At 45.4% G+C, this 27,960-nt stretch overlaps 8 protein-coding genes across 9 annotated transcripts, besides 4 other annotated features; 4 read left to right on the forward strand and 4 right to left on the reverse strand.

Annotated features, from left to right (window-relative positions):
• Positions 1 to 550: 550 nt before the first annotated feature.
• TSTA_058730 (protein phosphatase PP2A regulatory B subunit, putative) lies at positions 551 to 3,236 on the reverse strand. Of its 2 annotated transcripts, XM_002487450.1 has the most exons (7): positions 2,878 to 3,236; positions 2,396 to 2,532; positions 2,308 to 2,348; positions 2,141 to 2,238; positions 1,447 to 2,092; positions 829 to 1,388; positions 551 to 775 (listed from the first exon to the last, which is right to left on the reverse strand). In XM_002487450.1, the coding sequence occupies exons 2-7, from the start codon at positions 2,437 to 2,439 to the stop codon at positions 752 to 754; spliced, it is 1,413 nt and encodes a 470-aa protein (XP_002487495.1). In that variant the 5' UTR covers positions 2,440 to 2,532; positions 2,878 to 3,236; the 3' UTR covers positions 551 to 751. The 2 variants fall into 2 exon arrangements, with proteins under 2 accessions (XP_002487495.1, XP_002487496.1); XM_002487451.1 differs by lacking the exon at positions 2,878 to 3,236 and having other exon boundaries at positions 2,396 to 2,667.
• Positions 2,257 to 2,279: a microsatellite.
• Positions 3,212 to 3,237: a microsatellite.
• Positions 3,238 to 3,878: 641 nt separating this feature from the next.
• TSTA_058740 (uncharacterized protein) lies at positions 3,879 to 5,277 on the forward strand (the record flags this gene model as incomplete). The annotated part of the gene is made up of 2 exons (XM_002487452.1): positions 3,879 to 5,196; positions 5,234 to 5,277. The coding sequence occupies exons 1-2, from the start codon at positions 3,951 to 3,953 to the stop codon at positions 5,275 to 5,277; spliced, it is 1,290 nt and encodes a 429-aa protein (XP_002487497.1). The 5' UTR covers positions 3,879 to 3,950.
• TSTA_058750 (fumarate reductase Osm1, putative) lies at positions 4,669 to 7,521 on the reverse strand (the record flags this gene model as incomplete). Its single annotated transcript, XM_002487453.1, has 5 exons — positions 4,669 to 5,495; positions 5,552 to 6,999; positions 7,054 to 7,291; positions 7,341 to 7,409; positions 7,488 to 7,521. The coding sequence occupies 5 exons, from the start codon at positions 7,519 to 7,521 to the stop codon at positions 5,398 to 5,400; spliced, it is 1,887 nt and encodes a 628-aa protein (XP_002487498.1). The 3' UTR covers positions 4,669 to 5,397.
• Positions 7,522 to 8,743: 1,222 nt separating this feature from the next.
• Positions 8,744 to 10,258, reverse strand: TSTA_058760 (COP9 signalosome subunit CsnD). The gene is made up of 2 exons (XM_002487454.1): positions 8,992 to 10,258; positions 8,744 to 8,934 (listed from the first exon to the last, which is right to left on the reverse strand). Exons 1-2 carry the CDS (start codon positions 10,225 to 10,227, stop codon positions 8,905 to 8,907), a joined length of 1,266 nt encoding a protein of 421 aa, XP_002487499.1. The 5' UTR covers positions 10,228 to 10,258; the 3' UTR covers positions 8,744 to 8,904.
• A 496-nt stretch (positions 10,259 to 10,754) lies between these two features.
• On the forward strand, positions 10,755 to 12,343 carry TSTA_058770 (transcription initiation factor iif, beta subunit). The gene is made up of 4 exons (XM_002487455.1): positions 10,755 to 11,158; positions 11,216 to 11,483; positions 11,538 to 11,734; positions 11,789 to 12,343. Exons 1-4 carry the CDS (start codon positions 10,895 to 10,897, stop codon positions 12,149 to 12,151), a joined length of 1,092 nt encoding a protein of 363 aa, XP_002487500.1. The 5' UTR covers positions 10,755 to 10,894; the 3' UTR covers positions 12,152 to 12,343.
• A 15-nt stretch (positions 12,344 to 12,358) lies between these two features.
• TSTA_058780 (CCCH zinc finger protein) lies at positions 12,359 to 14,578 on the forward strand. The gene is made up of 5 exons (XM_002487456.1): positions 12,359 to 12,647; positions 12,712 to 13,230; positions 13,285 to 13,396; positions 13,451 to 13,506; positions 13,603 to 14,578. Exons 1-5 carry the CDS (start codon positions 12,602 to 12,604, stop codon positions 14,184 to 14,186), a joined length of 1,317 nt encoding a protein of 438 aa, XP_002487501.1. The 5' UTR covers positions 12,359 to 12,601; the 3' UTR covers positions 14,187 to 14,578.
• Positions 14,579 to 20,299: 5,721 nt separating this feature from the next.
• TSTA_058790 (bZIP transcription factor, putative) lies at positions 20,300 to 23,266 on the forward strand. The gene is made up of 2 exons (XM_002487457.1): positions 20,300 to 21,289; positions 21,347 to 23,266. Exons 1-2 carry the CDS (start codon positions 20,460 to 20,462, stop codon positions 22,449 to 22,451), a joined length of 1,935 nt encoding a protein of 644 aa, XP_002487502.1. The 5' UTR covers positions 20,300 to 20,459; the 3' UTR covers positions 22,452 to 23,266.
• Positions 22,637 to 22,660: a microsatellite.
• A 420-nt stretch (positions 23,267 to 23,686) lies between the features above and the next one.
• Positions 23,687 to 23,720: a microsatellite.
• Positions 23,721 to 26,002: 2,282 nt separating this feature from the next.
• Positions 26,003 to 27,730, reverse strand: TSTA_058800 (Ran exchange factor Prp20/Pim1, putative; the record flags this gene model as incomplete). Its single annotated transcript, XM_002487458.1, has 2 exons — positions 26,003 to 26,851; positions 26,900 to 27,730. 2 exons carry the CDS (start codon positions 27,728 to 27,730, stop codon positions 26,003 to 26,005), a joined length of 1,680 nt encoding a protein of 559 aa, XP_002487503.1.
• Positions 27,731 to 27,960: the final 230 nt, after the last annotated feature.

A 27,960-nucleotide genomic window follows, 5' to 3' on the forward strand; every position in this document is an offset into this window, starting at 1 on the left:
AATAAAGCTCACCTTCTAGCTCTCACAAAAATCGAAAAGGTAAGAAAAGAACTTGAAGCAAGAAGAAAACAAGTCCGGGGGGCTAAGGGAGATCTGCCACGAACATGACTGACTACTTTTCTTTGCAACAATAGATTTGTGAAACGGCGAGAAGAGAGGAGGAAAAAAAAACGCGTTCGAGGCAAGTAAAGAACAATAAGCTTTCTTCAAAGGTCTCAGTCTTGTGTATGTGTGTTTGTATTCAAGACAGACAGTTGCGACAAGCTATGATGGAGAGGAGATTGCTTGTCTAATCGCACGGCGAGTTAGTTCGTATGGAGGCTTCTGCGCGACGCCGGCGGGCGGTATACTTTGGCAGTAAAGGGGGTGACGGGCATTCGGAGAAAAGAGGGATAACCGGGGCGGAAGTATATTCTTCCGAGGGGAGCTTAATCATGAGGTCGTTGATTGGTGAGTTTTGGCAGGGTTTTTCCTGTCGTCTTAAACGGGTTAGTGGCTTGCTTTGATGACGTCTTCTGTGCTAGTGGAGAGTCATACGGAGTACGATGAGGACAATAAAACCAAGTCATCTAGCATTGAACAAGACTATTCTACTAGTCGCTTAGGTATAGAGTTCTGTCTGGATGCAATACTGTAACTTTCACCTTTGTCAGTATGCACTGAGTCGCAAAGGATATGTTAGAAACAAGAGAGTAGCTGGGTAAGTACGCCGAGATGTCCACGCCAGCATCAGAAACCCTGTCGTCGTCCATTACAATGCTGAGAAAACAAAAAGCTGTCCAATACATCAGTATCGATACGGCAAAATAAGGTAATCAAGAAACTCACGTTGTTCGTAGCCGCAATAGCAATGCTATCCTCGAAAGGATGCCAGCTCATATGGAGAATCTTCTTATTGAAATCAATCTGATCTGCGTCGGTTTCCTTTCTCATTCGGGACCCTGCACCAGCAGGACTGTTGGCTCTGGATCCATTCTTCTTTCCATTCTTATTAATTGGCGTAGGTACCCCGACCTTCTTGGCCTTGAAAGCCGATTTGTCCGCCTGCAATACAACTTCTGTCTCCTTGTCTGGGTCGGTTGGATAGATCATGAAATTGTTGTTGTAACTACCCGTCATCACATTCTCCGCATCGCCTGAAAACACAACTTCGAATTTATCAAAAATACTGTCGTTCTCGTAGGTATCACACAGACGCGGTCGGAGATGTTCGTGAATGGGGATTGTCTTGATGGGTTGGCGCTCCATGTTGACGTCCCAAATCTTCACAGTCAAGTAGTCACGCGAGAGGATGTAACGTCCGTCATGAGAAAAGCGCACGTCGGAAATGGAGGAGATGATTTCGGAGAAAAACGATCGCGACGACGCATCTTCTTCCTGCTCGAATTCTGTAGAGTGTCAGCATGGCCCTAACAAACAAGGATGTAGGGTTGGGCGTAGGGTTACGTTTTGAATGTTCGTCACAAAGAGCTCGCTGCCTCATATCCGCCATCTTGATTGTTCCCTTTGAACTGGCATACATAAAGTAATTGCAGCTAGTAGGGTGGAATTCTGATGCCGTAATAACTTCCGTCAACTCTTCCATATTCGCAGGTTTGATGTCCACAATATTGAAACTCTGATCCTGGATATTGAGATTCCACAGGTTGATTCGGAGATCGTCACTGCTGATAAAAGTCTCGCCGTCACTATTCACCGAAATGCTGTTGATATGATAGGCGTGCGCGTTGGCATACGTCCTTCTAGGAACGGCTGCCACGACCGTATCATGGTGTGTCATTCGAGGGAGTTTCAGCGCTGATGCATCCTTGAAGTGGATGTGCGGAGGACGAGCGGTACCACCACCCAACACGCCAGCTGGCGTGAGATCATGCGACAGGTTATTTTCCGCAACGACCTTCAACGACTTGTCAAACACTTTCCATAACTTTATCGTCTTATCGTTGGTGGATAACAGGAAATGGGACGCATTTTGTCGTTTGCACCACTTGATCTTGTTGATTTTCTCTTCGATTTCTAGGGATTTGAGGTAATCGAATTCGGGCTCGTGGGATTGAAATTCGGTGTGAAATTTGTATTCGCATGTTTTTTTCTGTATACATTAGTAGGGCCATAGGACGTTAGGAGTCTCTGGGCATACCGTTTCATTTCTTTCAAACAATACCACGCGGCCTCCTTTGTCTCCGGTAGCGAGGTAGTTTCCTGTGTGATCGAACTCGACTGTCGAAATGATATCCGCTAGATAACATGAGCATGTTTTTTTTTTTTTTTTTTTTTTTATTAACAGGTTGCATCAGTCATTCCTACCTTCTGTGATATCCTCTACATCACCTTTATCTCCAAAACATCTACCCCATGTCAGATTCTGTATAGATCCATCAGTCAGACGACTCACTGTGTGAACTTCCAGGTGGGTGACCCTGGATCTCCGTCTACCATCTTTCAAAGCCGCCAGTTATGTCTGTAGCAAAGTAGGTTGAAATGAAAAGCAAAGATGCGGCGGGGAGGATTATTCCAAGCGTATGTGGGAGTCTGCAAGAGGAACAAAATTATTAGCGTTTGATGACTAGGAAGAATTGTGTTTGGCGGGAAGGAAGGGCGCTGATTGATAGCAAGTGTGGGTGAATATCAATAGTGGGATAGCAGCCCATACAAACAAAACAGTGCGATAGCCAAAAGCATAAAACGACCAGCTTTGTATATAAAAACAATAGGATGAGCAAATGATTGTGTTTGCCCATTAAGCAGTCATATGCGAAGAGTGGTGGTGGTATCATAAACGCACGAGGGCATGGAAAAATCACCACCGGAATAACCAAGTCGGAACCAAGACAACGCGGCAAAAGAAATTAGATCAAATACGAAGAATAGACTGACCTGGAACAGAATAATTGTTTCTTTTTCCCCTTTTTGAGAAGAATGGGTGCGTGTTTTGATATTGGATTAAAGTCAAGGATGTTGCGACATTAAGGAACAGGCGGGGAAGTGCACAGTAGGAAAGACGAGCAAGCCAAAGCAAGCAAGCAGCGATGTGAGAGTGGTTAGGTTAAAGCTTGCGTTGTGGTGACCAGAACCCCGCGTCCCGGTAATTGATCGAAGCGGGAGAGGAGACGGAAAAAGAGGAAGAAGGGTAGATTATTGAGTGAGAAAAAAAACAACAAGAACACAAGAAACGCGGACAGTGTGGGCAGTCAGGTTTGAAAGAGTCAGTTGACGATGATGATGATGATGATGATGGAGGAGTGGAAGTTGGCGAGGGTGATTGATTGCTTTCTTTAGCGGCGGCTAGAGTTAGTCTTGCAGCCTGATCGCTAAGGCTACCAGTAACTTAAGGCTGGGCTGATGTGGGCCATCACTTTTACTTGTTTAGTTGACTTTGCTCTATGATCTGTCTAACTCTATGGCATGACTATCTTGTTTCTGGCAGATGGAACAGACTGGATGCTACCTAGCCAGGATAGGATAATATAGCTGCATTCGGACATCGACATACCTGTCTTAGGAGTACGAGTACTGAGGGGTGACATTCAATGGACTATTCTCGCCTTGGTCTGTTCAATCACTGCAGTTCATCATCTTCTTAATATTACTATTCCTTATATTTATGACTCGGGTTACCTAGGTACCTCCTGAGCATCTGGTCGGCAATGAGCCCCATGCCAGAGTCCAGACTCTAGGATACAGTATAGGAATATTAAACTGCAGTATCAAAAATGAAATCTGTACAGTAGGGAATTATTTACAGAAAAGTTAATATTAAAAAGAATAAAGAGCAAGCTATCATATGATAGGTAACCAAACAGGTCTCTACCGTAGCCGAGGAACTACATCCATCAAATATATCCGACCAGACCATGAACAACAACACTTTTTCACCTGGGGCATACCAGACATTCTACAAAAGAAGAATGAACATAACAACCCCCCAGAAGATTATAAAATAATCAGCCATGTCATCCAACCCAGATAAAACTAATCCACCAGCAAGATCAGACCCAACAAAAGACGACCACCCACCATCATCCTCAGAAACCACAACCAAGAATCCCTCAGAACCTTCAATACTAAATCGAGTCAAAAACTCAGCTACCTCCTTGATTCAAGACGCGCTCACAAAACCAAGCGCAGGAACACTACCATCAGATCTTGCGCATGCACTGAATAGTGGCAATAATAATAAAGGCTATGCATCAGCATCAGCCTCGGCTTCGTCATCCACATATCTGGAGAATGCGAGGAGGAGGGACGGCGCCAGCTCATCGCCCTCAGACGGGATCTATGACCATGATGCTGAAGCCTTCCGATCTGGATCTACTCATCCCAGTACATCATCAGGAGTTGTCCTTGACCCATTGGAAATCAACTCATTCCAAAACACCGGCCGTTTCCACTCACTACCTGACGAGTTCTCAGAAACCAAAGGAAAAGGAAAAGCCAAACAAACCTTCGAAAACCATGACTATGCAGATATAAATGAATTCGAATACGACTCAACGCATTTCAACGAATACGAAATAGCATGGATAAACGCTTCTCGGCAGGGGAGTTACCACTCATCATCAACGACAACAAACTCAACGCCGACGAAGAGATTATCTTCATCAGGGTCAACATCCTCGGTACACAATTCTTCGGTCATCAATGGGGTAGAAAGGAATGAAAAAGATGGAGCGGAAGTAGTTTCTCTTCTCTCTGATCCAAGCTTTCAGCCTGGATTGAGTACATGGGACGATCAGGATAGTCAGAACATGGACGGCTACGATTTCACTTTCGGGGCTGATGACCCTTTGGACATGGACGGATTCCCTATAGATCCGGGCTTATCACCCGCTGAACTAAAAATTCTCGAATCTTTTCGCCTACAACACCAAACCCAAAATCAAGAAGAAAATAAAACGAAGAGAATAACGCCCTACAGTTTAATTCCAGATATCGACTCATTCCTATCCCAGCACATGGACACCAATCACGGAATCAGCAGCGACGAAAATTTGAGAGACGAGGTACTCACAAACCTTGTCGGCGCAGAGGAATGGGTACATGTCGATGAGCAGTATTCCGATGATGTTTGGGGGTATCTCAGACCTGCATTGGAGGCTGCGGCTGCTGAAATCAAAGAGAAGGAGGCTGCCGGAAAGGAAGATGAGGATGGACCGGCTGTGAAGAGGTTGAAGATGATTTTGAGGCATATGGCTCGTTTATAACCATACTTAAAATAGCTAGGTACGATTAGGTATAATGATACTTAAGCAAGAGACTGAAATGATCCATTCATAAATATACAGACATGATAGCTAGACTCCTTTAAATGAATAAATATCCATCATTACATAGAATAAAAGTCTTGCCCATCTATTGTTTTGGTGGGATTTTTATAAAGTTTAATTTTTTCTTTTTTTAGAATTCGAGACGAGGTTTTTGGCCCTTGACGCGTCCAATGACAATTTCTGAGGCGTATTTGGGGATGACTTCGTCGTCGTGAAGCATCTCGAATTCTGTATACGAATTAGTTATGATCATGTAGAATGAAACAAAAGAGAAAATAAAATACCTTCAGAGGCATCACGACCCATGTGGCTGAACAAAGCTTGTGCGCCGCCAGGATGCTCATCCAACCAGTTGGTCACGTCCATGACAACACCCTTGACAACAATCCAGAGGTCATCCTTCTTATTATGCTTGGCGACTTCTTCCATGGTGAATTCCTTCTCGGGGACTTTGAATTCAGAGACATCCTTCGCTGCGGGGGTGGCAGACTTGGAGGGGGCGGAGGGCGCAGGAGCTGCGGCAGCGGTAGAAGCTTCAACACGAGCAGAGGCTGGATCTTTGCCTTCAGAAGAGCCGTTCCACTCCACGGAAATCTTTCCAGGGGTGGAAGGATCAATGTGCAAGGAAATTTGGCCCAGACGCTGCTGGGCAGTGGAAGCACCACCTGACAAAACCTTCTGGAAGAGGTATTGGCTGGCGCTGTCACCGGCAACACGACCGTAGACAACGCAACCAAGCAAAGACGAACCACCGAGACGATTGGCACCGTGGACACCACCGGCCAACTCACCACAGGCATAGAGGCCGTCAAAGGGCTTCTTCTCAGAGTTCAAGACTTGAGCCTTGTCGTTAATCTCAATACCACCCATGGTAAAGTGGAGGACGGGCTCCATCAAGGCAACGTGGAAAGTGTCATCGATGCTGAAAGGAAGGTTGTGGAAGAACTTCTTGTTCCAGGGATCCTTCTTCTTGCCCTCTGCAATAAGGTTGTAGTCATCAAAGGTCTTCTTAAGAGCGGCTTCACCACAGCCAATCTCCTTGGCCAATTCCTTTCCGGTCATCTTCTTCATCAATCCACGACCAGAGTAGTGGCGAGTGTGGAAGTCAAGGACGTTGGAAGCCTTGCTGTTGAGGACCAAGCGGATGGGCCATTTGCCCTTCTCCTTCTCCTTCCACATCTGACCAGACACGTAGTCACGGTGGCCCAACTCGTCAGAGAATCGCTCACCGTCCGAGTTCAATAAGAGACCACCTTCACCACGAAGAGCTTCGGCAGCCAAGAACTTCCACTTGGAGGTAGGATCTTTGGGGTCAATGAGACCAGTAGGGTGGACCTGGACCTTGTCCATGTCGATACCATTGGCACCAATAGCCATCAACATCTTCTGACCGTCACCAGTGGCATGGGTACCGTTGGTACTGGACAGACCGTAGGTATCGGGACGGTGTTTCTTCAACAAGGAGTCTTCGGTGAAATCGGCAGCGTAACCACCAGTAGCCAAGATGACAACACCATCGGCAGTGTGAGTCTCGCCGTTGAGTTCGTATGTAACACCGGTAACGTGGTTACCTTCCTTGTTGACGGCGGTGACGCGCGCCTTCTTGATGACTTGAACACGCTCGGGCTCAGACTCGGTCAATTCTTCTAATCGTTGCATGAGGGCGTATGTGATGGCCATGCCGGGGAATTTGGCATCGTGACCACGGTGGGTACGAGGGAAGGAGTGACCACTACATAATTAGCTTCTCAAAATAACCAGTCAGAAGAGCACAGAGCAGACATACCCAAGTCGAGAAACCAAAGTAAGATCAAGGTTAAAAACATCCTGCAACCACTCAACAGCCGCAGCAGACTTGTAGGTCAGAACCTTGATCAAATCAGGACGAGCCTTGTCCCGAGCGGATTTGAGGGTATCTTCGTAGAATTGTTTGACGCTGTCTTGAATACCGAGATCGGTCTGTGTTCGGGTGAGAGCACCGTTGATACCGGATGTAGCTTTTGTAGAGTTACCACCGAAGAAGCCTATGCAACGTTAGATTGACCATAAACTGAAGGTGGATAGACAACTCACTCTGCTTGTCCAAAACGAGGACATTTCCACCATTCAAATAAACGGTGTGGGCGGCACTGAGACCGGACACTGCGCGTAGTCTGTTAGCCAGGCATTGGAAACTTTTGCGGGGACGCAAATCTGGGGGAACAGGTGATGACAACTTACATCCACCACCGACGACAATGACCCTGGGAGCCATGGTTGATATTCAGAAAAAGTATTGGGTATCACAGAAGGAATAAAAGGAAGAGATGTAGATAGTGAGAAGACAGGAGGAGAGAAAGGAGAGAGGATGTTGTTCTTAAGAAAGGAAAGAATGAGAACCGAACGGCTGTGGTCGGTCACTCGGCCGAGGTAAAATCGAGATCCACGGCGACAGCCCGGGGGCCAATCCGAGCTCCCATGTTGCCAATTCTCTCACGTGGGGATTTTAGTTATTTCACTGTTTACTGCTTAGTTGAATAATGTTCTATTATTTTGGCTTTAAGCAGTGTCCGGTGCTATTTCCGGTTACTTGACTAGTTGTTGTCTGTTGAATCCGCACAGTATACCTACAGTAGGACCCGTAACAAGCAAGAACTTGGAACGAATGAAAGCATCACATGCAAACATCTACCTTCCGACTAACTAGCTATACTCATGTAGGATCAGCCTTGAATATTATCAACTAAACAGATATCTATAAAGTATTTTTCCAGATCATACATAGTACTATAGAGTATCTCCTCAAACCCTCACTTTCACATGTGAAAGTCCTCGACGTCATCGTCATGTGCTCTTAGTCAGACAGCACCCTACATTCTGAAACAACCAATCACTTCCATGCATTTATTCCAGCTTGACCTCAACAAGTCAGTACAATAGTTCATTTTTATTTACTTGTTGTATCGAATTTGTTTGTATGATACAAGATCGGTTAACATGAAGCTAAACTGGAACGCGCTCGGGTTCCACTTAGGAGGATATCCAGCCTATACCCGTTTCGGTCAAGATGCCTCGGCTTAAATTATAGCGAGGTGTTGAGCAGTGCAAGCCGTGGCTGTTATTGTCAGTTGTTTGATTTCTGTTCCTTCTATATATGCATATATCGATCGCGCAGAATTGTATTTAGTCGTGACGACTATAGAAATTATTGACTCTATGAGCAGGATTGATGGTCGGCTATTGATGTATTGCACATTCTACTGTATTGACTACGTTCGGCGACTTCTGAGCATTCTGATTGATGGATATTGACCGACTGGCAGAACTATCATCCCAAGCTTCTAGAGCTATATTGCCCTAAAGAGGAGAGAAAAGATCATTTGTTGTCGGATTCCATGAATGGATTCCAGCTTCCGGAATCACATCTCCAGGTTTCGGCTATTGAAGATCGATCAACTACATCCACACGCCAGTACTAATTCGTCGAGATCAGTCTTAGAAAGCTTGACGGTCGATAACCTTATTCGGATAACGATTGTAGATTCATTAGTGGTGGAATAATCAGAAGCTGCTTGGTATCATACAAGCGACCTGTCTATCTAGTAACCGTCGGTTAAGTTCCAGGCTTCTTGTTCCCATCAATTCCCATCAATTCCCATCAATGGACCATCTGAGAAATAGCAAGCTCCTGGCATCGTTCACGAATTAGCTTAGACAACTCCAGATACGAACTGCACAGACTCACCGGAAATGCATCCGCCACATTGGCAGCTACCCTCTCAACATCCTCCGTGACACTCTCAATCCCAGCATCCCAAAGCCGTATATTCCTTCCCATGGTCCCCGTATTCTCAACGCCCGAGATATCCGAATCAAAGTAAATAATACCATCAATCTGATCAATACTACCTTTCAAGCGACCTTGTTCCACCATCCGAGCAGCGTATGCCTCTGCCTTTTCGCCTGCTGTTTCATCGCTGGAATCTTTGAGTGCGAGGATGGCTCCCAAGGCATCGGTTTTGATATTCTCGTAGAGTCTGCTAGCGGCTACGAGATTGTGTTCAATTACAGCTTTGTCCAGTACGGTCGAGCCATCGGCAGTTTTGGCAAGTTGATGCGGTTGTAGTTTCTGGGAAAAGGCGGTGACTTCATCTGGTGTTAGTAATCGGTCTAGATGCATTTTTTCTAGGATAGCAAAGACGTCGACGGAGGTTGCACGGTCATCCTTGTAGAGGCGTGCCAGTGTGCGTGATCGTTGTGGTCCTGCAGGCGCAAGGACGGCGCAGATGATTGCCGCCGAGAGAGCATGAAGTCGATCACTCTCATCGACACCAGACGCCAGACTGACATTAAAATATTCCTGGCTAGCGTCCAGAAAACGACGGCGGGCATCCAGAATACGCGCCTGCGAAAGTTGAAAATGCAACTTCAACTCCGGATCCTCAATCTTACTCGGCAGATTTTTGATTCTGTTCAAGAACGATTCCGCATTCGTCGTATCGTCTTCTTCCAAGTATAGTCTAAGTATACGAATCCACATTCGCGTCTTTGCCGCATCTGTAATGAGTCGCTGAGAACTGTCCAGATGAATACCCTGTAGTACTCGCGCAGCCGCACTATATTCCTCCTCTACCTCGTATGCATCGGCCAGTATTTCGCGAATATTCGAGTCCTGCTCCTCGACAGATGCGGATCGAGACTGTAAGAGCGTCACGGCATGTTGACCGACTTTGATTTTGATGGCGGGGGAAAGGTCGCGGAGGACATTGATGAAGGAGTCGAGGAGGGGTCGTGCGGCAACGACGCTGACGTTTTCGCTGAGGATGGAGTCGAGGTAGTATATCAGGTCTTGCGAGAGTTCGTGGCCTGTGGAGGTGCTGACGATTTTGCCTAATAGGTCGTTGTACAGTTGTGATTTGGTTGCTTGGCTGGGTGAGGATTCGATCTCCGCGAGAGCGGAGGCTACTTTTTGCGAGGCCATAAGCTGGTGATGGTGACAAAATCTTGTGCTCAATATTAGTTGACGTAGGCGTCTCACGTGGGATGGACAGGGTCAAGGTCGTGAGGGGAACTGTGTAGGACTGGTTGGTGGGCGGAGCTGACAATGTTAAGCACTTATCGATAAGGCATCCAATTTTCTCCGCACATCTTCATATCCAGCAAACTAAACTTATGAGTCCTCACTATTATGCTTCTACATTAAGTTATTTGTTAAGATTCTAGCTGGTTTTCAAATACTGTTCTCGATGCGGAATCTCCATAATTCATAAAACAGTGTAACTCTCTCATAGTTCGGGTTTGGACGCTACAGCTAGGTGATCTCATACCCAGCTTGAGAATAGAATATATTTAATTTTGGCAATATAATTCTCCTAAGGACTTGAACAATATATGAGACAGTAAGAAGTTAACAATGATCTCATGGTTGATAGTAAAACGACTTTCACCGCCCGCGCCGTCTTCGCCCCACCGACAATGGAGCTCAAACCCGCTCATTGCTGAAGAACCTCACTGTCAAGTCATACACAGCTACCCTTTGCTATCATCGACTGCGCATAGCAATACCGTACAGATTTACTCGTTTCTGTACAGTCCAACTAGCGATTCATTCTGCGTGCGCTCGACTATACACTACGCGGCGGCGAACCATGGCCGCGCCCGTTAAGCAAGAACCCGGAACTACATCGTTCATCAAACCAGACCCAGATAGCAAGGAAGGCCTCCCAGGCGCATTATCCGATGATGATCTCTATGAAGATGCAGGAGACTTGGACTTTACGCAGGCAGGACAGAATGTGTGGTTGACGAGGATACCGACGGATTTGTGGAAATACTGGTCGCAATTGGATGATGATGAGGAGATTCAGATTGGTACCGTCCGAGTAGAAGGCGAGCCTCATGATATAAAAAGGGTGCGTCGTATCCTTTCAGCAGGTCACTAATTGGTTCTAATTGGATTTGGATTACAGATCAGTCTACGATTAAATGATGATCCGAACAGCAAAGATATCCCGAAAGACTACATTCTACAGCGACAGAATGTGGATCCCAAAAGCGGTTCATTCGCCGTCCAGAATAGCTATATTTTCAGCGAGAAAGATTTACCTGGCCATAAGAATAAAGTTGATGAGATGTTTGGCGAGACGCGCTCTATGCTCTACGAGTCGATGAAACGGGAGGCGCGAAAGAAGGCGACCAAGAGGAAATGGGAGCCTTATGTGCGAAAGACAATACCTAGTGAGTCGTTGTTTGATATTGCGCAGTGTAGATTGCTATTCTGACTTCTTACAGAGCAAACCGCACTTGTCGGAAAGGTCGCAGATGAGTTTAACTGCATGCCAGTCGAGAACGCAGAGTATCAGCGCATATCTGAAGCCAAAGCCTTGAAAGCGCTTGAGCCAAGAGAAAAGGTTCGCCTTATTGATCTCAGACAACACAAGGGACCAAATGTCAGAGAAGTTGCTGCTGGAACTGTTGGTGGATTTGTGGTAAGTTAACTCTGCTAAATCACCCTTAAGAACTCCTTCACTAACAATTAATAGCAACAAGCCAAACCCGCCAAAGCTCGCACACAAGAGAATAAAGCCACCCGTCGCGAGCGAAACGTACTTTTGGACGAGATCTTTGGCCTATTTCGCGAGTACTCTCACTGGAAATTCGCAGATATCAAAGCCAGGACGAATCAGCCTGAACAATATCTCAAAGAGACTTTGGAGATGGTCGCTCATCTCGTCAGGACTGGTGACTTTGCAATGACGTGGGAACTCAAACCGGAAGCCAGAGAAGCGAATTATGCAAATATCATTCTCGGGCAGGCCGGCGAGGAGAACGGTGCTATCAAAAATGATCCGGATGAGGAAATGGGAGGTGACGAAGATGAGGATGTGCAGTTTGAGAATGTCTGATCATTATTTCTTGAAGTTTTCTTGATGCATGGAGGCGCTTTTGACTTTTGCGATGGTGTTATTTGCTATTTAACTCTTGAGCCTGGCGAAGAAAGGCTCCTGTACAATATCCGAAACGGTCACTATGAGCACCGTTCTATCTTAATCATATAGACCTTTCAAGTACAATATCATAGTAGTCTTGATCAAGTCAGCTTCGAGAGGCCCTTACAATCACCACCGGTAATTAATTACAGAGAACAGTTCGCTAATATGTAAAAATAATGGATTCCTTGAAAATAAATTCTAAGCCATCACCTCCTTTTATTGACTTTTTGCTGGTCTTGTGAATACCAGCATCTGGCACGTGACCCAGGGTGAACACCAAATGAGAAAGTGGCGGCAGTTTCCAAGACCACATCATCAATCTTCCAACTTCACCTCATCAACAGCCAAATCGTCAGCTACAGCATGACAGAAGAACAAGAGCTTCTAGCAAAGATTGGCCAGCTAGCTGGTGAGTTTATCGATCATGAAAAGCGAAGTTGAGACCATATGGCTAAGTTGTTTAATGTGCCCAGGTCAAATCAACCAACACAAGAATCAACGTCAATCAGGACCTCCCTCAAATTATCATTCGCGCCATCCTCGCGCAGGATGGGCTCCTTACCGCGGACGAGGAGCTACGCGCCGTCCAGTGACTCATAGGAACCGCACCTTGATCCTCAACAATACAACCGATGCATCGAAAACACCAACATCTGAGACAGTCGACAACGCAACACCGCCATCAGGGAGTGCAAATGGATGGGTTGCCAAACGAGACCGTCACATGCAACTAATCAACTCATCCATCTATGACAAGGAAGCCCAAGCACGAACGAAAGCTATTGCAGAAACCGAGAAGACGAAGCGTGAAAGGAGGGCGAAAGCTGAAGAGGCCAAGGTCATGCGATACGCGCAAGGAGTTCGCAATGCACACGTTGCTTCTGTTCCAGGGCCGAATGGCGTTGCAACTCAACCTTCGTTTTATCAAATTTACATACATGATGCGCCTTTTCAAGTTGTACGGGGTGGAAGCAAATTGATCAGACAAAACAGTGCGTCGGCAAAAAGTTCGGTGGCTGTTTGCTCATTTATTGACGATGTATTAGATGACCCTAAAAACGCCAATGCTACACCGAAAAAAGTGGTCGTTGGGGGGGTGACCTTTGTTCGCAGCAAGAAAGGTAACCTCCATCGTTTGGGCGCCGTGGTGGCTAAGAGGTGCGTATCCGATCCTTTCTTGCAGAGATCATGCTACAACTCAAATACACACAGGAAACCGAGCAAAATCAAGAAGAAAAATGAACTGTGCAAGCGATTCTCTCGAACGGGTACCCGATTCTCTCCTATTACACAACTCAACTTGGTGTCGACAAGATATAGTATGTAGATGTCTTTCTGATACTGACCTGATTTTCATCTTTTAGGATCATGCTACAAAGGACCCGATTGCCCATATATTCACGACGCGAACAAAGTGTCAATCTGCAAAGACTTTCTACAGACTGGTAAATGCCCCTCAGGAGATAGTTGTGATCTCTCGCATGAGCCGTCACCTCATAGGTCCCCTGTTTGTGTCCATTTCCTTCGAGGCCGCTGCTCAAATCCTGAATGTCGCTATACGCATGTTCGCGTCACGCCTGGCGCGCCAGTCTGCCGCGCGTTCGCAATACTGGGTTACTGCGAAAAGGGCGCAGAATGCACTGATCGTCATGTTTATGAGTGCCCGGATTATGCCAACACAGGAAGTTGCAAGAAGAAGAAATGCACCTTACCTCATGTTGACCGTGCAGGTCAACTTAGAAAAACTATTGCCAACAAGTCTGAAACAACACCTGGCGAAGACGAGGAGGATGTCTCCAGCGAAGAAGAAGAGTACGATGAAATCGACTCGGATGACGTTGATTCTGATGAGCTTAACTCGGATGAGGATGAGCCCATGGTGGAGTTCGTCGAGGGTGGTACTGACGATAAAGAACTTTCGGGGCAACAGGATTTTGTCCATTTTTGATTCTGTCCTTTCTCACCCCCTCTGAAACTAACATGTACAGTATCAGGACTACAGAGGCGTAGAACATTCACGTATCATGGGTCGGTACTCGGAAGTCCTCTTTGCAATTACGCCTGGACTTCCAGTGGTTTATACATACAGTCAATATGATATGATTGCATTGCCTATAAACTCGGCGTTACAAGCATTCTTCCTTCGGTTATTATGTTATCAGCATCGCTAGGATTTTTGAATAATCAGATACCTCTTGACTTGCATCTGGATAGTGAAGGAATTGTCTTTTATTTAGTTCTTGAGGTGCCGTTCGAGCGTGGCGCGGGTTTTGTTTTTGTGTATAAGTAGTTAGCTTTGAGGTCGATGAATTGAATGGAGATATTCTTATTGAGTTTGGTATTCATGATGTGACTGCAGCCCAGGTAGATATGTAGGTTCGTAGTTGTCAAGACTGCCCGCCGCTGGATCAGTGATGGGTTCATGATGCCACTATGCTTCTCTATTCCAATATCTGCTGCTACCAAATGGAGTTGTTTCGTAACGGATGGCGTGAGGTCAAATGATTAATACCTCAAGATAGGTCTAGTCCAGCTTATGAGATCGCAAGTGTTGAAAAGGTATCTATATAGATCGTGCGGTATCCTCTGATCTTGAATTTCAAAAAGCTGTTGTACCTTTCTCGTCCGGTAGGTATTTCGACGAGCACGTTCGGCAGGTAGGTAATCTAATATGTGACCTGATAATAACAGGCGTCGCCTCCCTATTCTTCAAGCATTTCAGAGGTTTCAACAGCTATATATGCTTCTCAAACCTACTGCAGTGGTGACCATCTCAATGGACATGAGCTAGTCATTGCCTCCTCAAGTGCTCATGTATATGACTCCCTGTACCAAAATCATGACTAGTTATCGTCAATCGTTTCCATACAGTAACCCTTCTCATTCGAACATTGATGAGACATTTGGTGCCCAGACTTAGCCATGCAATAAACAAAACATGCCTAAGGCCTCAACACCTTCCCAAGACCACCTCTCTCACCTCTCAACAAGTTCCTCAACTTTTCTTTTCTTTACGAGCGAAACCCCTCCGACACCGAAACCACCTCTCCCCCGAGAAAAAAAGTATGACTCACACTTTCCAAAGTTCCCAAAGAGATGGGGCCCTCACACAAATCACATATGCCACGTACCTGACTAGATAAGCACATGTAAAATGTATGTCAATCCATCAATGGATTTATTCGGCCGACTACATGCATACATACATATGTTGCGTACACACATGAATGACTGCATACATAACTTAGTTACTTAGGTAGTTAACTATGTACATGAAACAAATTCACCATGTGGGTCGAGGTGATTGCCGGTCTGTTACAGATTTATGTGTTGGACAAATGTATCTAGCTGTACATAGGTTTGACTTGGTTCGTATGTACTGATTGCATGGTAAATCCTATAGTTAGCAGAAAGGTGTGAGTCACTTGTTGATAGACTGATTGAGTGTACATGCTTGGGGAAATGGTGGTGGTGTTGGGCAACAATTTTGGAATCTGATTATCAATGTCATCAATTGACCAAAGACTGCTTATGCACAGGTGGTATGGCTTGATGTAGTTTCTTGATGTCATGACGCCTGGAGCATGTGATAATGCAATGAATTGATCTCAGAGATTCCTGGACGTTGAAATGATTTCCTTTTTGGGAAAAAATTATCCTGTCTGCTATATCTAAAGATACCCAGGATAGTTGCTACTTTTTCCTAGCCAAGACTGACTCCATTCATTATCTTGCTGCAATTTCAACGTGATAGCCATTGTTCTCTTAGTACCTTAAGAGAGGTCTCAGCGGTCTTGGCGTAGTAAAATTTTGAAGAGGGTACCGACTTTGACTAAATAGGAAATTAGGGCTTTTTCTATCCCATTCAAACATCCAACAGCAGCATTTTATACAATCAAGACAGCAATTCTAAGTTTTAAAAAAGAATGATAAAGCAATTATAACAAAATTCTCCTCTTGATCAGAAAGTCAGCAAAATCCACTTCATCAAAAGTCTTAACAAAATGATGCCATCTGAGCTGAATAGAGTCAATGAGTCATTATAGCGGTCAGCCTTAATCGGGCAGTAAAACACAAAACCTTCAAATTCCAAGTTATCAATTTGAAACATACCGCCTAGATTGATGAAATAATGCTATAATTATCTACTTCAAACGCATGTACTTGATTCGAATATTAAGCACAGAAAATTACGTTTTGCTTCCGAGGTTCGTACGGACGTATTGTATCGGAAGCAAGTTAGGGCAAGGAATATGATAGAATGGGGCATACTGCAGTTCCAACTTTCAAGGCTCGGGAGTGCAACTTGGTTATTTGTCTTGCCAAGGAAGATTATTTCTTTTTCCTCTGAGAGTGGTGCTTTTGAGTAGGTCAGCGAACAATTGACTTGGTACAATTGGCCCCTCTATCGTTGACAATGCAGCATCATCATCATCTATCCGAAGATATCAATTCAAGCACGAACAACGAAAGCTATGAACCAAATGGGGAAGCTATAACTTCAATCCAATTGAAGGGTTAGATGGATCCTTATGCTTTAGTATCAACCATTCAAGAGATACAACTACTCTTTAGAGGGTCCACGAAACGGTTCGAATTCAAAGGCCGGATGTACATCTCTTCATTCCGCGCCCTGAGAATTAGTCTAAGCTAATCGATAGACTGATCAGATCAATGGATTGTCATCAAGGTCGAATGGCGATTATATTCGGCGTGTTGATGTCGATTGGAGATGGTATGTTTGGTGATGGGAAGATGAGCCGTACTCCTAGGAATTCAAGGACTACAATGGGCTGATATCAAGATCTCGATCGTTGACTAATTGACTCTTTTTCTCAGCTTTCTACGGACAGTCAATCGAGTATATCGGAGAATATGACTCGTCTTCTCAAAACCGTCATCATGATCGTATATCACATAATCCGAGAAAAAACCTAGGACAGGGGGTTCCGTTCCACGAGGCCGGTTCCCAAGGTACCAACATAAACGCCCAAGTGTCAGGTTTGCCTCACTACAGCAATGGAATTATCTTTATTACTGCTGCCTTATGAGACGAGACAATCGGATCGGATTGGTTGGAGATTTAACGTCGAACTACTACTAGCCCAGTCTAGTCACGCCCCTAGTCACATATTCCATAGTCCAGTCAATGGACAGGACCTACGGAAAAAGGTAAAATTTGGCTCTTCTCGTCAAAAACTCAACCAGAGGAATTCGACTAGTGAGGGAAAAGGGATTAGCTCGGGTTTGGGATGCAGTCTCTAATCTTTTGATTCTGACGGATTAGTGGACAATCAATGCGAGATATGGGTACTGGTATCGTGAACTGAGCTGCCAGGTTAAGATCCGAATCTATTGGATGGGGGATTTGAAGTTCGTTTAATTCTGAGAGGAACCATTCTTCCATCTAACAGAACAGTCGACCGTACAGTCTAACTATTCGTGATAGTCCTCCGTGCGTGCACATACCTATCTATTGTAGTACATGGACAATATCCTCCTATTGGGTAGATACTTGGAGGGGTAACATCATTCTTATAGAGGGGGAGATTTGCATAAAATGGTCCGTGGCTTTAGTCATGCATTGGGAGATCGAGATGATGTGTTTCTATTGGCTCAACCGGAGAGAATGCCCCGCTCGGCCCTCAACGGATGGCGGGCCGGCCCTTTGCTTGATCCATACTTGTCTCTTTACATCTCTCTCCATGGTTCTTCAATATAATTATAGTCCATCAGAGTGTGTATCTTCCGCGTAGAATATTCTCATGTTAGGCCAAAAATTTCCACGGTAATCGAAGTGACCAAATTCCACGCCAAATCAAACAGTGTCGAATGTTGATCAAAACGCCCTCGTGCAAAACGGCAACGAGGTCTCGTGTCCAATCATGCCATACACCATGACCTTTTTCTCTAGTGGATCTTTGCCAGGCGGACCAATCAGGAAAATTCCATAATATATAGACGATTGGCTACGAATGAATTTTTCAATAAGTTAGCGTCAAAGTTACGGGTCACCCGTTCCATTGGTGAGACTGTTAAGAGCAATCTCGTGGCTGGTGAGAAATGTCACTATCAGCAGACTTGCTCATTAAGACAAGGTCAAGTCACCTTACACGATAGATACGATACGTACCGAGAATGGGATAGTATAGAATGTTAGGGAGAAGTGATATAGTGTACATCGTACTGCGCTTGATGCTCATAATCTAACTATAGGGAGTCCCTTCTTGCCTACCTAGTAGGCGTATAGAGTTCACAGCTGAAGGAAATAATGATCACAGGAAGATCTTGTCAAACATACACATAAATCATTACTTATGCATATCCATCCGTCGGTCATACCTTCAAGTTGAACTCTGTCGGTTAGTTGATCGGCAAGTGCGCTTCTTCAAGTCCACATACATGACTCTTTTTTTCTTTTTTTTCACGTACAAAGTTAGAACAATGAACTTTAAGCTTATTTTGGATATTTGTTGAGATTCTGCACTTATTACAGAATCGGATTAGTAAGTGTCTAGGTACGGAATATGACCTCGATATAATGATGGCGATGTTCCTTGTGACCATGACGGCAACTCGACAACTCGACAGTGATGGCGATAGCATTCACAAGGCAGCTCATAATAATATCGATGCTAACATTACTATAACTTGAGCGTTGTGATTAGTACATAGTGTACGTCATGGGTGTTCGCAGAGATTAGCCAGGAGTGCAATATCTGACTGCTTATCGATTCACTAATTAGACCAGATTCGTCTTCCTATTTAAGCATTCTTTCATAAGTTACACACAAACTGACAAGACGATCAAACACCGAAAGGGGGAAAAATAGGAATATGCTCAGATATGCTCAGGTCGGACACGGAGGATTACGAGGGTTACCGGCGCCATTCATCATCAAGACTCTGAGCAGTCTAGAACCATGACTGCCAGTTGAGACCGCCTGTTTTGGTTATAGTAATGATTGAGTCTGGTGCTTGTGATGATTCAGATAATTGGTTTGTATGGCTTATTGCCTGAGAGCCTAACTTGGAGCCATGACATCCATTATGATGGAAGCGCCGGTCCGGATGCCGCGACGGTTTTTGTAAGAATCATTTGTGGACTGTGAATATCAAACAATAAAGGTAGTATTCAGACTTAGGCACCACGACTCGGTGTAGACTGTATAGAGCATAATAATGTTGAAAGATTAGATCAATTTACATGAGGGTAAGAACAGGAGCGGTTACCTGAAAAAAATAAGCCAATGGAAAATAGGTATTTTATGTATTGATACACCGATTTTTGGCTCAACAGCCAATGACAGATGCAACACGGCGTATATCAAGACCACTCTAACACGGTTCCAGACTAGACCCGTACGGTATGGGCAATACGGTACAACGGCTTTTTTATGCTCTGATTTTCGGTAAGAAATGGTACGGTCTTACTGCTGCACGTCTGCCCAAAACGAAGCATCCAATGACCGTCCCGCCGCCAAACTCGGAATACTCCAACAACTCCTCGCCTTGCTTCTGGCTCCCACAGACCGCCGACTGTCAGTTGTGCAGTGTAGTGTGATGTTCTCTCACCTTCTCCTGTCTCTATCCACTCGATTCTTCTCACTGGTGCTCGGCTTCCACGAAAATAGTGTCCATCCCGTCTTACCGTTCGCTATCAGAGAAGAGAAATCATGACCCATAATTTCCATCTTCCTTTCTACCTAACTGGATCTAGGCTCACGACTTTTTCTGTTTCAGTCAGTGACTCTCGCTGAATGACTCTTTTGGGCTCAAAACCTACTTGACTCAAAACGGTCAAGTCGAGTTTTGCTACTATCCATGGTTTGGTCGCTTGGAGGTCATAACTATATATCAGATCCATTCTGTTCCCGTCGACTATCGATCGATCATTTAACAATTCACATACATACAACTTCAAAGGGTCTGTTAGAATACAGAGACCTTTGACTCCTTTTTCTCTTCTATCCTACATACTGTTGTAGAAAGACTCTCTTGTCTTTCTTCTTTTGCCCCACCAATCAACCACCCACACCGCCTCTTCTATCGCATCTTTTGTCTTCTTCTCGACACACATTCTCACCTTGACATTATCCATTTACATATCGTTATTCTGTTCCTAATATCTAGCATATACATATTTTTTTGCGCCATCACTTTTTATACTCATTTTCGCTTCGATTCGTGATCTTACACAACACCCCCGCACACAGATATCATGGCCCGATTTACACAACAACCCTTTGAATTCTACCAAGAGTCCTCCTCAACATTAGACCCAAAACCCACTTTCTGCGAGGAAGATGAGATGAGCGTGTTGGACGATAAGATCCTCGACTCCACACCAGATGTCTCCGGCATATCCGATCCTCGACGGTCGTCGTATGATCAACATGCAGATGCTCTGTCCTACCGAGAATCAGTCTGGGGTGACTTTACACAGCAACAACAGCCACATCAATCACATGTAGCCCCGTCGCTGCACCCTGATGCCTCTCGGCAAGATTCGCATGTGCCTTCGTCCATACCCATGTACGACTCGGGCAATCAATTCATGCGATTAGATACTGCACAGAGCAATGCTGCCTATACACACCAGGCCGCTTGGCCTATGTCCCGAGGTTCTGGTTCGTGTACGCCAACTCCTGTATATGATCAGTTCGCACAGGATTACGATGCAAGCTCTGCTGGCGCATTCTCGGGTGGTGCCGTTGGTCCCGTCTCAGCCATCAACTTTGGTCAAATGTCCTCGTATAGGGGGAATATGTTCGGTGCTCCCGGTAGTGTAGCCATGTCTCCGCAGTCAAGTCAGGGTTGGATGCAGACGGGAGAGATGGTGGATGGACGACCGGCTCGAAGTCCAACGTATCGAACGGACTCGAATCTGCATCTTCGTCGTGACGGTATTCGCAAGAAGAATGCCCGGTTTGAGATTCCTGCCGAGCGTACCTTGAGCAATATCGACCAATTGATTGCGCAGTCGACCAATGAGGAAGAGATCAAGGAACTTAAGCAGCAGAAGCGTCTTCTTCGGAATAGACAAGCAGCGTACGCCTTTCCCTTACAATCACTGCTTTTATGCCAAAGGAAACTAACATTTAGCAGACTTGACTCCCGCCAACGAAAAAAGCTTCACACTGAGAAGCTGGAGGAAGAGAAGAAACAATTCACCACAGTCATCACCGATCTCGAGGAAGCCCTGCACAACATGAAGATTCGTGAAAGCGAGCTGCTCCGAGAAAAGACTGAATGGATGAATGCTCAGCAACAGTTCCAGCAGTGGATAGAAGGTCTACAAATGGAAAAGGACGAACTCATCCGTGTCCACACGTTGGAGACTGCAGAGTTGCGCAAGAAGAACAACATTCTTCGCGAGACCATGGAGAAGATGGAGCAGCAATTTAAGTCGATGGGAAAGCAGCACTCGAATGCGTTTGCTACAAACGGGTTCGGCGAGTTTGACAGTCTCCATATGGAGAGCGGTCCATGGGATGAAATGTCTCTGGTGAACAATATCTCTCTTGAAGCTGAGGGTTTGAGTGCGCCAGTCGACGCCAACAATGACAACATGACAGCCATGGTTCCCGTCAAGAATGAGAAAGCAGAGAAGATCTTCAACAACCAGAACAGTGATTATCCTTTCAGCTGGAATGCATTCTACATGTGTTTGCTGTTTGGAGCCTTCATTGCATCGAATAGTACTTCTCTATCTTCACCAGCCGCGCTTCCTCAACTCTCAGACGAATACCGCGCCGAGTCAGCCAATGTCCTCAAAGCCGTTCTCGCATCTGCCCCGGCTGATGTATCTTCTTCTACTATCCAGCATCTCCCTACAACCATCTCAGGTGCTGAAATGGCCCATATGACTTCAGGAAGTACTATTCAGGCCTCGACTCTCGACGAACTCCACAAGAATCTCGCACTACCCTCGAAACAGCAAGAAAACGAACAAGTCTTTGCTCTCAACCCGGAACAATACAATGCTCTAACCACTTTCCAAGACGACAGCCACAACACTAACATGGACTTTGGCGATAAACCTCAACAACAGCCATCAAACCTTCAGCAAGCTCTAGCGGCTATGCGCGGGAATAACGATGGCGGTAGAACGTCAGAAGTCTATTCAAGGTCTTTGATGTGGGATCGTGTTCCGGAGAAGGTTGTCCGTGATTTTCAACGAATGGTTCGCGAATGTGGTGCCACGAAGTGATCTTTACTTCCTCTCTCGAACTTCCCCCCTCTTCTATTACCAAGTTGAATGATGTGAACAAAGCTAGGCTGGCCTAGCACCTCATTCCATCGACTTGCAGCTCAATTGAACCGACAGAACCCTAAAAAGCGGACGGCACGCTTCTACAAAAGAATAGCCGGTGGCTCGACGCCTCCCCTTCCCTCCATATACATATACATATATATATATCCCCTCCATCTCCTTTGTTCATGTCAGATGATACGAATCTTGCATGATGATATGACTATTGTGTTTTGTCTTTTCTGTTTTGTATCAGCACTTTAGCGAGGCGATTTTTAGCAAGCGTTGTTTTTCTGCAATTCTTTCGGCGTTTTTCCTTTTCTGTCTCCAAATTTGATAACATAACGGCTGGATGGATTGATGATTTTAATGATTTGTTTTGTTTGCTTTATTTTGTTTACTGACCTCGAGTCAAACGATGAAGAAAGAGAAAAAGAGACCCTTCCAATCAATCCTGATTGAGTTATAGGGGATTTATGTGTGCGAACACAAAGATGTCTTCATGATTCTTGTTTTTTTTTATTCTTGTACATTTTTTCTTTCTCTTCCGTCTCTTGTTGCTTCTTCTCAGAATGATCCTGTTCTTGTTTCTTTATACCGATTGAAATGTATCTAACTATCTATCCTCTTCTTCTATATCATACTATCTACTTTACTGGCCCTTGGCCAGCGATCTTGGTACCGAAATCTCTTCTCATCGAGTAATCGATCACTCCTTTTTTGGCTTGTATGTATTACGGAGATAGCTCCGAACTCAGATATCACGACAGAAATGCAGCACGCAGCACGCAGATTTTATGATGCTCCAGGATAAAGATCGTTTTGATTATAACTAGTGATACAAGTACCTATTTGCTCTTGCATTGGATGAACATGGGAAATGACAGCCTGCTTGAGCCATCAGCGGTCTGCCTGCCTCTATCATGTCGTCCCAACATAGATGAAAGCCGCTTCCAATCGCAATATCGGTTTGCCCTGGGCATATCTCAGAGACAGAGCTTTGTTCTGGGGCAATTACGAGGTACCTCATAGTCGGGCGCACTTCAAACAAAGAAGAGATTTTTCTTCTCTCCAAGGGGCGTCTACATAAGCGCCCTTTCTGTCCCTTTCCACTCAACCTTTTTTTAACTCATCATTCTCCCACCTCCTCCTGAAGCTTTCTTCAGGGTTCTGCAGGGCTCCTCTCTGAGTGATTTTTTTTTTTTTTTTTTTTTTTTTTTTTTTTTTGCTTATTCCCAGACCTCTGTCTTCATTCTCCCAGCTATCTACGAAACCCTTTGTCGGCTTTCTTTTCTAGAGCTTCATAACATGGGTCTGGAAAGACCTTAATCGGCATACATACCAATGGCTCATTTTCAGTTCTAGTCTTTCCCTCGTTTTGCAAACTACAGTGGCTGCATGAAATTCAAGCAGCATATAAACTTGTAAGTTTGACCTCATCGGTGATGCCTAGGTATATCTGGATAATATGAGAAAGCTAATGTGTGACATCTTCACAATAGGAGCTTCAAGCCAAAGTATTAGGTCTAGAAGACTACAATAATTACCCTAAGTCTGATAACTAGTAATTGGGATATTATCATCGGTTTATACCACCTCTTGAGCTCACAATACCGCGCCGTCAAGGAGCTTAGCTAGCTCTTTCTATGGCCTTCATCGTACCAGGTTCTATCTGGAGCTCTTCCTTGCTTGTCCTCAGACCTCTGACTTATTTTCTGCCGTTCTGTCAGCCATGTAGCTCCTTTCTCGCTTCTATCTCGCTCCATCAAGAGAGGAAGAAAGAAAGAAGATTCCACCAAGAGAGGAGACGAGCGTCGATGGATTTGAGATTCGAAAAACCATGTTCAGTCTCAACTATCCTCCTCTGAGGGAATCAATATCCACAGTTTAACAAATCGCTACCTCACTTCTGGGTAGCTGCATCACGCAGAACCGAATCATCGGCCGGCGGATCCCATGCCCAAGACCCCTTCAAACAATTTCGAGACATACTTGGGCGCATTTGGCCTGAGTAATGTTCGGCGCAATGCCAAACAGCTCGTAAACGAGTCAAAAGAGCTTGCTCATTTTCTTCAGCTGATCGAGAATGATATGGACCACCCGAACTTCTCACAATGGTGGACACTGACAAGTGTTTTCGAATCAGAAGATCTGTATGGGAAGGCTACGATCTATGCAATCAATACAGCTACGACAAGGCATGGTTTACGGTTAGGTCGTCTGGCTAAAGATATTTTGGCGTGCTGAACGCTAGAAACACAGCCGAGGAACCATTCGAAAGACGGAAAGAAACAGAAAGCCTACAGAGGGTCCTCCAGATGCAAATATCAGGAAAACAGAACTCGTCCTCTTACTGGCAAGAATTGAAACGAAACGAAGTGACGCTTTAGTCGCTGTCATCTATGAAGACAGCGACAACCATCCCAACACTGAGTATACAGACCTGCATCGCTTGTCTCTCTCTTACAAAAATTACAAGGCCAGTTAGGTCACGAAGAAATCCCTTTCAATACCTGGGCTATTCTCTGGTGCGATATCGATAAACTTGAACCTTGATCTCTGCGCTTGAAAACCCTTTTCGAACAAACTTGATTTATTTGAGAGCACCGCCATGTGGAAAATGCAGAGAGGCGGCAGAAAGGCATAAACATGAATTACATAAACTACATCTCAGGGATATGAGTAGTAATTACCGTCAAGCCCTTTCCTGGCCAATTCGGAAATGACAAAGCCCATCACAAGGAGGGCTGACAACTGCAGACACATACATGAAAATGTACTTTGAGCAGCGCGTTCGTCACTGATTTCGTCAGGCGCAGTCGTAATATCAGGAAGCAAATAATATTATTAGCCTCACCTAGGCTAGTTTGGAATAGACTTACCACGATCGCTGTGCTTCGTGATCCAGGATGTAGTTAGACCAGCACCTGTGATGTGAAAGAATCTGGATATGGACTTGATTAGAGAATAGCTGATAACTGCTCGAGGCATGTTGATAGCCACATAGAGGGAGAACAGGAACTTGATTAATCAATAGGAGGCGCTACTAGATTAGGCCATACAAGTTAAATAAGGAGTAGTTATACAAAAAGGGCCGCTTTCATAACGTGCTCGGAGAGGTCTGTCTGTATGTGATTACTTTTCATTCCTATCGATTTCTTTATAGCACGCAAATCATCTGTCTCTATGACATAGGTATGAGTTCGAGTATCATCTCACTTTGTATCATATGAAAATAGGAACAGGAACAAAACTGAAAATGCTTTTATTGAACAGGTGAAACCCATGAAGGGTGATAACTAAGGTAACAATCTAATATCCACCCACTGATGAAAAAAAACCAAGCATGAGGAAAAGTAATGTCGAACTCGAAAGGTCGACCAAGAAGAGAAACACAACTATGTACATATGTGAAGAATTTGAAAAATGCATCAAACCTGTAGAAGGAAGGATATAACATGGTACAAAACTGGAGTCATGTAATAAAGATGCTCACGTAAGAAAGAAGATCAAGCATCGGTCATCTTATCTTCCTCCCTAATAGTCGCAATCATACCATACTGTCCACCAGCACCAGCCCAGACAAACTTCTTATCCTGCACAGCCTTGGAGTTAATCAAAGTCGCAGCCTTGATATCGTCATCACCGGGTTGACCGGTTTGGTTGGAAGAGTTGAAGCCCCATGAATACGCTTTGCCGTCTGTGGTGATTGCAATAGCATGCTCAGTACCGTAGGTAGCGTAGGAGACTTCCAAGTCGGGGATGCGGGTTGCATTGGTCAAGATACGAGGACGGTCGCGGTCGTCGAAGATGACGTCCTCTTTGGGAAGAGTGGAGGGATCAATGCCAATGGCGTGGTTGTCGATACGACCCCAAACGAGACATTCATTCTTATCGGTGAGGGCGAGGGTGTTGAAGTTTCCGGCAGCGATTTGAGTGATCTTGTTCTGACCCTTCAAGCTAGGGACAACAGTGGGCTTGAGAACACCAGCTCCGCTCTCGCCGGCCTTGCTGGCAATACCAGTCTGGGCGTAGTTGTTCAATCCCCAACCGTAAACAGATCCGTCCTTGTGCAAGGCGAAGGAGTGGTAGGCGCCGGAAGCAATGTCGATGAAGCCGCGCTTCGAACCAACCTTCTGAGGGACAAGACCCTGTTCCTTTGCACGACGTTCCATGAGGCGACGAGCCAGTTGGTCTTGTTCACCGGATCCCCAGGAGTGCACGGTACCGTCGGTCAAGAGAGCGAGGACGTGGTTGCTACCGGCAGCGAGCTTGGCGACATTCTTCAGACCAGGGATGCGGGTGGGAGTACGCTGGACCACAACCTCGGGAGAGAAAGCCCAGACACCGTTGCTGTTCTATACCGTTGTTAGTAAGACGAAAAGCGCGTCGAATGTAAAACTTACGCGGAATGTGCCCCAACCATAAACATATCCATCATCAGTGAGAGCAAAAGAAGCACTGTCAGCAGCGACAACCTGAGTGAAAACAGTTCCCTCCTCAACACCAGACAAATCAATCACTGATGGAGTAGCTTCCTTGGGATTAACCTCAATCTCCTCATCTTCATCGGAGTCAGATTCTTCAGCCTTGTCCATATCCACCAATCCACCTTCCCAGTCTGTGTCGCGACCCAATGCGCCCTGGTCATTCACACCCCAAGTCAAAACCTTGTTGTCATGCGTAAGCGCGATACCGTGCATTCCACCAGTCGAAATCTGCACGACGCCAGCCTCAGAAAGGACACTGTTGAATTTCGGTCGTGGACAATCTGCCTTCTTGAAGGTATCACCCATACCGAGTTCGGCATTGCTGTTAGAGCCAAAGGCGAACACGTCGAGACGCGTGGTTGGCGCAGTGTTGATGACAACTCTCTCCTTGGGAGGTTTGGGCGCGGGCGCAGCTTTGGGGGCAGCTTTAGCTTTAGGAGCAGCTTTGGCCTTGGGAGCAGTGGGCTTCTTGACAGCAGCTGTCTCGACTTGCTTCTTCTGACGCTTGCCATGCGGTTTTTCTTCGATGTCAGCTTCAGCCTTGCGCTTTGCGCTGGTGTTGGCTTTTGCTTCTTGGAGGGGTTTCTTGGATTGAGTAGTAGCTTTCTTTGTAGTCGCGACGCTCTTCTTTGTGATGGTAGTTGTGGTAGTCTCTTTGTCAGCTGCTGCTGCTCGACCGCTAGTTCTGGTCGGTCTCGCGGTGGCGGCCGTTGGCTCAGCCGATTTTGCAGTGCGTTTTGGAGGCATTGCGTGGTACGTGATGTGTAAATTTGATGAATTAGAAGATAAAATTGAGAATATTCAAAGATAAAGCTGAGATAAAATGAGATCAAGAGGCAATGGATGGGAGAATGAGGAGGAGAAAAATATTTTGTGGAAGTTGGGAGGAAGTAAACAGGAAAATAAGCAGGCGCGCGGGATTTTTTAGTCTCCGAGGAACATCAACGCCAGCCTCCATTTTCATCCCACAATAGCTT

The sequence above is a fragment of the Talaromyces stipitatus genome, genomic scaffold, assembly GCF_000003125.1.
Source record: "Talaromyces stipitatus ATCC 10500 scf_1105507295487 genomic scaffold, whole genome shotgun sequence".
Lineage (NCBI taxonomy): Eukaryota > Fungi > Ascomycota > Eurotiomycetes > Eurotiales > Trichocomaceae > Talaromyces > Talaromyces stipitatus.